The sequence below is a fragment of the Hypanus sabinus genome, chromosome 18 (assembly GCF_030144855.1).
Source record: "Hypanus sabinus isolate sHypSab1 chromosome 18, sHypSab1.hap1, whole genome shotgun sequence".
NCBI lineage: Eukaryota > Metazoa > Chordata > Chondrichthyes > Myliobatiformes > Dasyatidae > Hypanus > Hypanus sabinus.
Window position 1 is genome coordinate 20,444,432 of NC_082723.1, and position 12,826 is coordinate 20,457,257.

The 12,826-nt window shown below is 36.3% G+C and overlaps 2 protein-coding genes across 7 annotated transcripts in view; one reads left to right on the top strand and one right to left on the bottom strand.

Moving 5' to 3' along the window:
- Positions 1-2,695, bottom strand: part of cntrl (centriolin) — a 108,440-nt gene extending 105,745 nt beyond the window's left edge. For 3 of the 6 annotated variants that reach the window (XM_059993814.1, XM_059993813.1, XM_059993811.1), the window contains exon 1: positions 632-2,686. The gene's annotated coding sequence lies outside the window, so the exon portion shown is untranslated. Of the gene's footprint in view, positions 1-631 lie in introns of all 6 variants that reach the window. The other 3 variants (XM_059993815.1, XM_059993812.1, XM_059993816.1) reach the window with 3 other exon arrangements.
- A 1,109-nt stretch (positions 2,696-3,804) lies between these two features.
- Positions 3,805-12,826, top strand: part of c5 (complement component 5) — a 121,800-nt gene continuing 112,778 nt past the window's right edge. Inside the window, exons 1-4 of the mRNA XM_059993817.1 lie at positions 3,805-3,869; positions 5,543-5,735; positions 9,944-10,106; positions 12,526-12,596. Coding sequence (XP_059849800.1) covers positions 3,805-3,869; positions 5,543-5,735; positions 9,944-10,106; positions 12,526-12,596 — 492 coding nt within the window. The remainder of the gene's footprint in view (positions 3,870-5,542; positions 5,736-9,943; positions 10,107-12,525; positions 12,597-12,826) is intronic.

Below are 12,826 nucleotides of genomic sequence, written 5' to 3' on the forward strand. Positions count from 1 at the left end.
GGAAACAAAATAAACACTTGTAAAATCTAATAATAAAACATTAAAATCTGTGGCATATCGTCCCATACGTTGCAACTTCAAATTCCACACTGCACAAGATTATTCTTCCAGGAAAGAGGAAACCAGATGAAGAACTGTTATGTCAGGGCGACGATCAAATTATCCTTAGATCTCCTAGAACTTTTCAAGCCACCTGACTGGACTAGACACGGTTCTCCACCTTAAGATAAACTCATCTGTTATTTCGGTTGGCTGGGCCAAAACGGAATCTAGGATGCAAATAAGGAACCAGCCATACCTAGTCAGGATCATGGTAGTCAAATAAAGCTGAACAAATAATAACAAATGCAATAATTAACTACATTGCCGCCATACCTTATTTATTTTATTTTAAATGGGCAACCTACAGACACAATTTTAAGAGTTTAAATGAGCTTATCAATGATCTTTCTTCGTGTAAAAATATTTATGTTTATGTTTAACTGGAATTCCATTGCAACAGCATTTGCATTCAAAAGACGGCTTGTGCCGAATGCAGAACGTGCAAGTGATAAATCGGTTGATCAGTATCGACCTCCATCTATTCTTTATTGTTTTTAATTTAATTAATGTGTTGATAAAATTAACTCACCCACATTGGAATTCCGACGCGTCACCGATTCCCAACTAAGCTTTTTGCTACAAAAATTTCAAAGATTAGGGCAATTTATCCTTCCTATTTCAGATTACTTGCCCCTAATTAAAATCCTTTATAATGTACCATCACGAACTGCTTGTTCAGCCAGGAGGGTTTTTTTGCGAAGTTTGTATTGGTGATCTGTTGACATGGTAACTAACGCTTGTTCGCTTCCCTCCCTCTTTTAATTCCGAAACACAGCGATTATAAACGTCGAAATTATAAAGTATGTGCGTGTTTTTTTTTCGTATCCCTAGTGAGTGTACCTATGCTGACCGGTTGGAGCCGGCTTAGTGGGTGATTGTACCGCAGGTAGGGAGATTCAGGGACACGCAACCGTTGGGCGACGCCATGTTGGTGAGGCGAGGGACGGCGGCGCGCGCGCGCGCTTCTTCCTTCCGCTCCCCGCCTCCCGCCTCCCGCCTCGGCTTTCAATGCCCTTGCCCGTGCGTCATGAGGTAAAACCAAAGCCATCGTTTACTCTGGCTGGAGGAATAGCATAGCATACTTCAGCACGGATATTTAGAAACGCCCGGAGCGGCGAGCCATTGCACCACGTGGTATTTCGACTGAAATCCAGCGGTCCTTTTAAGTGAGGGGCTCGAATCCCACCATGCAGCCGCGGAATTAAAATCCAACCACAAACAGGAGAAAATCGTCAAATGCTGGAAATCCACGCCACACGTACAAACTGCTGAAGGCACTCAGCAGGCCAGGCAGCATCAAGGAAAACAGTACGGTCCACGTTTCGGGCCGAAACCCTTCGGCAAGACTCCTAACATTTGTGTGAATTGAAATTCAAGTCACTGTATAAATGTGCTCTGAAAAGCTAGCATTCATAATGATGGCCCGTAATACTGGGTCATTATATATAATTTAAAACATATTCCTGTAATAACAAGGCTTGGAATTTGTGGCTCTTATGATAACGTTACTAAATTAGTTTTGACCTTTGAACAAACTTGTACGTTTCAAGGATTATGGGAGATGGACAGAAACTTAGCTACCCTCATCAGTGACATCCACTTTGGAAATCCAAAGCAACATATAAAATGCTGGAATGAGTAAATAGTCGACGCTTCAGGAATGGAAAGGAAGTGAGAATACAACAAAATAAAAAAAGATAAAATGTTACCCTATAAAAATAAATATAATAAAAAGGATAATAAAATATTTAAGCAAGACATACGAGGAGAAATTAGCAAAGAAATATCTTGAACCTGCTCCATCATTCAATGTAACAACTGGAGCCTGTCATTCTGTTCCTTAAGACCACAGCTGACCAACCACTCTCCCAAGTCAAAAGCCTTTCAGCCAGACTTTAAACCTGGTAAACTGCAAAAAGAACTGATGAAAATTTCAAGGACTACAGGTAGTTTAAAGTAATATATCAATAAAGTAATGGAAGAAAAGTGGAAACTAAGCAAAAGATGACAATTCAATGTGAAAGAAAAATAATAAATAGGGGCACTATTTAAACAAGACATACTAGGAAAATTAGCATTTTATGGTGCCTTCTGCAAGCAATTATTTTCCACATCCTATTGGAAATGATAACACAGGATCCTATTCCAAGCAATTTGAAATTAACCAATCTCTAACGTGTAATAGATCTTTTTGAGAAGCACAATGACAAAAGGTAAAAATGAATATCCAAATGACTTCATCTTCTACTGTGACCTATGTAACTTATGAGTGACCACAGTAATTACCACCTTACTAAGTGGAGGTTGTTTAAATGGATACAACAGACAGGCTAAGATCAGATTTATAGAGCTGCCTCAAACTCATAATTCACAAATTTTGTTGGGATTGTGTTTTGAAGGGTGTAATAATTTAAAGAATTACAACAGCCCAGTCCCTCTGCACCTCGGCTGTCCATCAACCAGTCAGCAATTCATCCATGTCAGGGAATGTACAGCAGCATAGTTCTCTATATCCCTGGAAATTAAAACAAAAATTTCCTGTATACTGTTGAAAATAGATCAGGTGATGATGTTACGATATTGTATGAGAAATTGTATTAAACCTTTTAATTTAAAGATTATCTGTCTTATATTCATTACAAAACTGTTGGAAATATGATTACCTTATCAAGTGATTTTGTGCATTTTCTGATTTTGGGCAAAATGACTTAAGGATGTCTGTAAAAATGGAACTTGATCACTCAAGTCAGGTATGCATGTTCAGAATCTCTCACGGAATGGTGGTGCAACATGAAGTATTTATAAATAAGAGGAAAGCTAGGACACAAGTTATTGAAGAACTGGAGATCTAAAGATCACAAAGGAACTGGAGGAAATCAGTTGGTCAGGCCGCATCCATAGAAGGAAATTAACAGTGAATGATTTGGGTTGAAATCCTTCATCAGGACAGGAAAGAAGAATGGGAAATAGTCAATATAACAAGGTGGGTGGAAGGGGTGGAGCAAGAGCTAGTAGGTAAAAGGTGGATCCAGGTGAGAGGGGTGATAGCCAGGTGAGGGAGGGAGGAAAGTGGAAATAATGTAAGAATTGCCAGCATTAAAAGGTGGTGAGAACAGGAGGAGGAAGAGCTGGTAAGTTATAGGTAGCAGTAGCTCTGATCTCTTTAAAAGGTCCACCTGAACAAATATGTATTGTTACATAAACAGTGAATCAACTCTTCTGGAATCGGCACAATGCAAGTTATCATCGAGACTGGAAGAATGAATGGAAAATGCAGTAAATGATCCAGCTAACTGCAATTCAGAGACCACGTTCAAAAAGCGACATTTACATTCCTGCCAGAGAAAAAAATAAACTGGTTGTATGATAACAATGGATTGGACGTGTAGAGCATCTTTAATGTAGTGAAATATCCCAAGTTGCTGGAGCAATTTAACATCAAGGAAATACTGAGATTGGTTCTACAGTACAAACTCCCTTCTTTTACAACATTTTGTAAAGTTAAGAGAAGAATATTTACATTTAATTATTTACAGAAAGTCTTTCTCAATCCCCAAGGTTAACGTTGCCAGCTTAATATATTATTAACCTAAAATAAATAACCACTCTTAAACCCAGATAAGGTGGTCTGTAGCTGCAATATTTAATTTAGCCCAGCTTTTTTTTAAATCAATCTAGTGGTGATTTGGAAAGTCTCTGAATATGAAATTTCTTTTTATTATTATTTTTGTGGGTTTCTTTCAAAGCAATACTGGGCAAGAACACACGTAAGCACTTAATTTTGTTTGAAATTTGTTATTATTTGGTAAATACGTACCCTAAACTAGTAATGATAACAAATACTTTTGCTGTTTGGTATTTATTTAAAATCTAAATTTCTAATATTCCTTTAACTGTATAAAATACTGCTTTACTAAAGAACCACTGCTTGGACAGAAAACAAAATGAGATTCTGGAATTTAAATGAATTTTCATATTCATCAACATAGTTTGCTTTTATCCTAATCAGTATCATGGAGTCTTTTGGATCAACCCAAGAAAGCCTTGGTATAGCTTATGAAAATGAGCTCTTTTTATATTGCAGCATCCTCCCCCCACCAACCCCAGTATTGCTTCGGACTGTTGCTTTAGATTTTTGTGCTTCAGTGCCCCAAGTGAGATTTGAACCCAAACTCTTTTGACTTGCATAGGAGCACACTCCACTAGAGCCACAGCTAACTCAAAGACAATGATAAATTCATATTTAGTATGTTCTGAAATGTAAATATTTTAAATAATGTTCCTTTCACCCGAGCATAATGAATATGTTTAACTTTTGGATCAACTTGGAGATGCTGAGTAATTTTCCCAAATGTTTGATAAAATAAAGATGAACATGCTTTCCTGTAAATGAGTTTGAATGATGTGTATCACAGGGGTAGCAGTTATGCTTTACTGCATATTATACTATAAAAGTGTATTTGACTTGCATTGTGGTAGAAACAGTTGTCACAAAAACAGAAAATGCAGGACACAGCTGGCCAGACAACATCTGCAAAAGGATAACGTGTTAACATTTCAGGTAAACTATTCTTCATCAGAACTGAGATTAGTTTTAAAGTTGTAGAGAGGGTAAAGGAGGAATGGTTAGGGCTTTGAATCATAAAGGGAAGCTATAGCCATATGTTTTGTGATATTATCTTTGAGTTTTTAAACAGTTTAATGATTTATTACTTTATAGCAACCTAAAAATGAAAATATCATATGTGATCATCCTCTGAAACAGTGGGGCTAGAGTTGTCAAGGTAATAATCTGCTGTGAAACCATATGGTTTATGAATTAATGAGGGTGTTTATAAAGAGTGAATAAACAAAGGGATATGTAAAATTTATGGATTGGAAATGCTCCCATTCTAACCTATCTGTAGCTCCCTATACTGTTCTAAAGAGGCCCAATGTAAGCTTGAGGAACAACTCCTTATATTCCATTTGGACATGTTGTAACCTTCTGAAGTCAATAATTCCTGATAACTTAATTTCTTTGAGTTTCCCTCTGAAGGTAGATTATCCATCTGTAATATATGCTCAGTTTTTCACTGTCTATTGACGCTACTGAGCATTTCTTGCAGCTCTCTTTCCAGCTGCCCTAGCTAATTATCAACCAGATATTTTCATTAACAGCTTATTGCCATAACTGGCTCCATTCCATCAGAGATATTTCCTTTGTCCTCTCCATTCCTCCTACACCCTCTCTACAACTTAAAACTTACTTTTTTACCTCCTTCCCAATTTTGAGGAAGCACTCTCAATCTGAAAAGTTAACCCTATTTCCCTTCCCATAGATGCTGCCTGAGCAGTTGAGTGTTCCCACCACTTTCTACTTGTATTGCAGATTTCCAGCATTTGCATTTTTTGAATTTTTCATATTTATGTTTACAGTGCAACTTGACTATTTTTATAGGTACTTGATTACAGCACCCAAGGTACTTCGAGTTGGTGCATCTGAGACAATTGTGCTTCAATCATATGGATATACCAAACCATTAAATGTCAAAATTAGTCTCAAAACCTGCCCAGACAGACAAAAGGTTTTAGCTGAAGAAGAGGTTTTAATAAATGAAGAAAATGGATTTCAAGCATCTGTGAAGCTGACTGTAAGTTGGCTTAATTATTATTTTGAATCATAAAGAAAAGCTATAAATATGTTTTGTGATACTATCTTTAAATTCTTCCATAGAGTAATAATTTATTAATTTACAGCAGCCCAAAAATGGCAATATCAGATGAGATCATCCTGAATTAAATATGATTACAAATAAATTTAGAATAAAACACCTCATGTTGAATGATAAAAAAGGGTACCTTTGACATGTTACATTAATGTGTCTATGTTGTTGGTAAATTTTTATTTTGCTCATCCTTTCCACTTTAGCTCATCATTTCTGCTTCTTCTTTTGTCCTAATATTTGAAGTCCCACCTTTCCAACTGTCAAGGATTTTTGAGTATCATTGATGCAGGTACTATGCATGATAATAATTCAGTCCATTTATTTGCCTATTAATTTTTACTTCATATCACTTTAATAAGGCTAGTGATGTTTTTCCAGCTATTGTACCATCTAAAGTTAAATTTTTGAATAAAAAATTTGAAGAAAATCAACCACTTTACACTATTCACAAACGAGAAAATCTGCAGATCCAAGCAACTTACACAAAATGCTAGAGCAACTTAGTAGCATCTATGGAAAAGAGTACAGATGACATTTCGGGCCAACAGGAGTTTACACTATTAGCCTGTTTGGTTTACTAAAATTAATGGGGGAGGGGGTTGCAATTCAAGTGGCATGACATAATCGAACTTCATACATCAGCTTAACTGTGCTCAGCTGAAATCATATTATCTAAAATGAAAAGTATTCATCAGCATTATCTAAACTGATGATAAAGTAACACTAGTGTTCTTGCAGGACTATTCCTTCTGTTTCCTGCTTATAATTTTTTGATGCATTCCAATGTGTGCCTAAACTTTTGAATCATCTACTCAGAGTGTGAGAGGTTGTGTTTGAAATACATTTTTTCTTCACTTAAAAAGTTTTCTCAGCATAGGAAACCAAAGACTGTACAACAGAAAACAACGCTATCCAAAGGCAACACACAATATTGCTCAGATTTTCAGCTTTTGTAGAATCCCTTGTGTTCATGATTTGTCATCCAAAGGCTACGGATCTAATGCAGATAAACTGGATAAATGAGGCTTGATGTGTGTGGTGAACTACATATACTTGTCTGGACATGCCCCCCCACCCCCCGCTAACTGCTCCTGTGGCTCCTCTCACAGACCCCTGTATAAAGGCGATTGGAGGCACTGCTCCTCTCTCAGTCTCCAGGATGTTGTGTGATGGTCTCTTGCTGCTGATAGTGCTCTCTCTTACAGCTAATAAAAGCCTATCTCTCGCCTCACGTCTCAGAGAGTTATTGATGGTACATCAATGTGCTAGCTGAAAGGCCATTTTCTGTGCTGTAATGACTCAATAGGTCTATGACATTCAGGACATGATAAACTTTACAAATCCATTCTGGAACTTGACCAAATGAACATTAGACTGGAGAGACAGACCATCCCATGGAATTTTACTATGATGCGAGATGGAATATCTCATGTAATTTTAATACAGTGCATCATTGATGTTCATAATTAGCTCTTTAGAACTCTATTCAGCTGAACAGATTTCATGATTTGTACTTAAATACTGCATGCTGAACATTATGAGGGCATGATTCTTGTCACCACCTATTGGGAAAACAGCTAAAAAGAAAAAGAAATAGAAGAGAAGTATGTGCAAGAATAATAAGTGCAACACAAAAATAAAGAGAATCATACATGTAGCCTTCAGCTGAAGCTCTCCATGATCAGATAGTTTATGACCAAAAACAGTGATCTCAAGCACATCTTCATTTGATGAGATTGTAGTTGTTGGTATTTTGTATTAGTTTTTTATTGTCACATATACCAAGATGCAGTGAAAAGCTTATCTTGCATACTATTATACAGAACAAGTCATTGAATTGTGCATTTAGATAGAGCAAGGTAAAATGATAACAATGCGGGATAAAGTGTAAAGGCTCCAGAGAAAGTGCCATACAGGTAAGCAATAAAATGCAAGATCGTAAGAATATAGATTGTGAGGTCATCTTATTGTACAAGAGGTCTGTTCAAGAATCTGTTCACACCAGGATAGAAGCTGTCCTTGTTCCTCATGGTACATGCTTTCTAGTTTTTATATCACATGGAACTGGGTAGAAAAGGGAATCCCTTAAGGGTGTGGGGTTTTTGCTGGCTCCTTAATGAGACTGGAAGAAGTATAGAAAGAGTTCATGGAAAGTAATCTTGAGCAGCTCTGAGAATAGCTAATCAGCCTTTAGACAATGCTGTCAGCTTAACTGTAACAGTTAAGATAATCCTTGCATCAATTAAGAGTGAGATGAAATATTGTGTTAGTTGGTAGCTCTTTTTAAATCAATGGAGTTGCTGTTAATTCCCAAGGTCATAGCCTGCTCTGTGAAGAACACACAATGATCTAGTAATTCATATTTAAAGTTCCTTTAAATATCAATATCTAATATCCTGTCCCCTACCTTTCCCTCAATCATCATAATTAAAATAGATAATTTGTACATTGACATGTTTGTGGGATTTTATTGTTGTTTAAAATTGCTGCTATGTTATCCTTCAAACAAGACAACACTTCATCTTATGTTTGCAGACAGCAGATCAGATACTAGGATTCAGCATAGTTCGGTTCTATAACAACTAGACTCCTGGTTCCTGCAATAATATGCACCTGATCACAAATGAGAAACAAAATCATATCACAAGTTAGACAAGGAATAATGTAAAGATGAAGCACTGTGCTCACTGGAGAGCATAGTACACAAAAGTTACACTACAGAACTACTGGAAAAGAAAATCATTGACATATCAGGGTGTACATAATTAAACACCAGGTACCTAATGGAAAGCTATGCTTAATGTCAAGCAAGATGAAGGAATCCAGCATGCCATGGCATATATCCTTTGCAATATGAGGTCAATAATCACCTCTATAAGCACATCTTTGGAACAACAAGCTACAGTGTCTGGTGGTCAACTTCAAAGATTTCAGTGCAAAGAAGTTGTTTGGACAAGAGGAGGCTTTTGTACCATCAGGTTCATACTTACTCTCTATAGATTCCCTTTGAAATCACTGATTATCTCTCCACCACTTCCTTAAGCAACAGGATGTAGGTTCAACCATTCATTCCATTGAAAAAGTTGTTTCTCACATCCCTGTGCATTTTCTGCAAGGCCTCTTGCGTCTGCATACACTGAATGGCACTAGTACTTTCACATCTTCCATCAAAATCCTCAGTGAATTATCTGAAAATGATCATGTTTGTTTTCATGTAAGTTCAACTCATTGCTCTAATAAGTATTACAGCCAAGAATGAGTTGTGAAGAATTGGCCACCAATCCTGGTACAGTAGTCAGGATGCACCACAACTTTATGAACTGCAGGCAATCTTTAAGTAGTGGTTGGAGCTTGAAATATTTGGTCCCAGCTCAAGTGTATAGCCAACTATGCGAATGCCACTGGTTGCATTTTAAAATTCAGTTATAAGAAATGTCAAGCATAATTCATTTACTATCTGTATATATTATCTTCAATTTTGCCACTTAATTCCTAGCACAAAGTATTCTTCATCCTTTTTTTGAAAATGGCCTAGTTGCACTGATAGAATTTCATTAGCACAGGTAAGTTTTCAGGTACCACAACCAGGATTTGTATCAAGTATTGGCAGAGATGGATGCGGTCATGAAACCTCAATATCATCACACTGTGTTAATAGTTTAATAATTAAATAGTTTGTATGTAATTATTTACACCCTAGTTCAGAGATGAAAACTTGTGAAGATACCCAAGACTGCCAGTACTCATAAAAAATGCCTTGAGTATTATTGGAAGGAAAAGGAGAATATTTGAGGGAAAGAAAGTAACATCTAATATTGTAATTGCAAAGATTATTGGTTAAAGTATATGGAATTTTCTTCTATTACCTTGTTCATGTTTGTAATCATTCCAATGAGTTGAATTGGAAATCGTGATTACAAAATTGGAAGCTCAAAAAAATCAAAGATTGAACATGTATTTGCTTACCATTCAATCTTGTACCATTATTACAAATTAAATATCAAAATATTATGAATTACTTCTTAATATTAGCCACAGTTATAAATAAGAAACAATTAATGGTTAATCATTAAAATAAAAATCTTAAGAAATATATGTGTGCATGACTGCAAAAATAATTCCTTTTTTTACAGATCTCACCAAAAGATTTACCTAGAAAAAAGGATGAAAAACAATGTGTGTACTTAATAGCATATTCTTCAGTATTTACTAAAGAGGAAGAGGTGCTGGTGTCTTATAAGAATGGATTACTCTTTATCCAAACTGACAAACCTGTTTACACACCTGATCAATCAGGTATCAGACTTAATCTTATTTTTCTATTGTTTTTGAATGTTCTAATTTAGCTATTGACTTTTGTCCACAATTCTGGGGTAATGTCTTTATCTTCATTATTAGGATAATATGAGATCCTGCTAGATTATCATCCTTTTGATTTCAGATACTGTAGATACAAGTGAATTCTTCCAGGTTTACAAAGGTTCAAGACAGAGAATGGAGGGTGGGTGAAAAGGGAACAGATTCCAGGACAAGGAAGCAACTTGGACCTATAAAGAATTACTGCTTAGGTGTGAGTTTCCAGTTAATAAGGCAAGTACATATCTGACAAGTGTTGGCAATCAACCATCACCTCCACCTGCTATTTGTGAGATTCAAAGGAAATATATTAGTATTACTGGTAGTTAAATATAAGTATAACTGCTCGCCTCACAGTGTGATTTTTTTTGTATTTGGTTCATTTACTGAAAGGAGCACTTCTAAATAATGACTCTTTCTTTGACATGAATAGCTTTGATTCCACAGCAAACTTTCCACACCAACTTTGTCACTACCCCGACTAACAAGGAATCAAGCAAAATAAAACCCTATAATACATGAAAGATAACAAAGCCTTGGAGATAGTTGGTAGCTGAAATTAGTTCTAAACTTTACAGAAAGGAGCTTCATTCATAAATTCTCAGCCTTACCTCCAGCATTTGGAAAGAGGAAGACATGCCAGGAGACCTCAGAAATGCTATACTTGTGACAATCTTCAAGAAAAGAAACAAATCTGATAATGACAATTGGTTAGAAGTTTCCTCACTGTCTGACACAAGGAAATATATTAGCCACCCCAACATTTTCTTTGAGTGACTGAACAGCAGACTCTCAAATAACTGTGGTTTCCTTCCATCTACAGACACAATGAACAGGAAAATATCAGAATAATGCAGGCAGTAGCATAAACAATTAAAAAAATTAATAAAACAATAAAAACATTGAACCTTCTTACATTTGGCTGGCCACAGGAAATAATTTCCATCTTATTCCATTTCATAATCACATACAATCTATGATTGTAACTAATATGTCCACAACAGACCCACTCTCAGTGCAAACTGATGTCAAGCAAAATTGTATCATTGCTTCAATGCTGCACCTTGCCTGGAGTGGAAATAATAAACAGGGAAAATAGATAATTATTGGACATACTCAATCTTCATTTTGGATCCAAGATCACCCAACAGCTTCATCAAACTACAAAAGTTAATTTAGGCTTGTATATGCATACATTCAAAGACTGATCTTCGAGTAATTCTTCACAGGTTCACTATCAGAATGGACCTTACACTTCTAAGATGTGGAAAACAATGGCTCTCTACCAACCTGACCTGATGTATAACACTGCTTTCTGACAATAAAAGTCAATGACTAAATGCCAGAAAACATGGACAACTCCTCAAATGGTCCTTAGCCTATTCTCAGTGAAGACATTCATCTTGGCCTTAAGTGCATCTGCACTGCCCTTTGGCAACATGAGGAAAAGTATTTAAAGATCAAAACCCCAAACATGGCACAAGACTCTTTGCAGATGAGTAATTGCTGCTGTCCTACGCACTTCTGAAATGTTGACTATCCACAACAGATACCTTAATGCACTTGATGGCATCAACACTACCTCTGCAAAATCTTCTGAGTTCATTACAGGATAAGCAAACCAAAGTCATTGTCCTTTCCCAGGCCAAGATCCCCCCCAGCAATGAAGTCCTAATTAAATTCGGTTGTCTCCCATGGACAAAATATACTATTTGTATGCCTGATACCCAACTCTTGAAATAGACACTGTATTCTAAGCTCTGTAATGGCAAAAGATTTCCAAGTGGACATAAGGGAAGATTCATGGATGTTCTCAAGGCCACTTAAAAATATATATATTCCTTCTAACTGATAAAAATTGATGGCCTTCAGCTACTCAAAGCAGAAAAGGAGTATTGGATATGACTCATGTTGGGAGTATGTGGAAGATTAGCATAAGTAAAAGCATTGCACCGCTTCCTAAACTACCCACTTGTCTCCTCCATCAAAGCACACCCTGTCTCATCTCTGGAGAGTGAAGTTTCCACTATGCCTTTGTTTGCCATTTTAGAGCTGACAGAACAGGAGCAGAGCTGCTGAATAAGAAAAGGAAAGTGCTTGCTGACTGTACCCAAGATGTATGTGAGAAAGTGAATACCTTTGCAAAAGAATCAGGGAAGCTTTTCTGATTTACAGTAACTGTTAAACTTGAAAACTATATTTTCATTATCTCTATCAAGAGAAAATCTGCAGGTGCTGGAAATCCAAGCAACACAGACAAAATGCTGGAGGAACTCAGCAAGCCAGGCAGCATTTCGTATGTGTTGTTTTCATTATCTCTGTTTATTCAAAATGTTTTCTGATCTTTTTTTATTTGTAGTGAAATTACGAATTTATTCTCTGAATGAAGAACTCAAACCTGCCAGAAGACCTATTGCCATTACATTTAAGGTGAGTTGTTTAAACTTAGAGCATAATATCATCATAATGCCAGTTATAGATATGCATTTCTAAACATTCTATATTAAAATATAATACAATGGTGAAATATATTCCACATAAGGTAACTGTAAAGCTACCGGGAGCAAATTTCAGACATGTAGTATGTGACTGTAAGTTATTATGTGAGCTATTTCAGTTAAGATTGACAATTAATGACCACAGGCACATTTGAATCATCT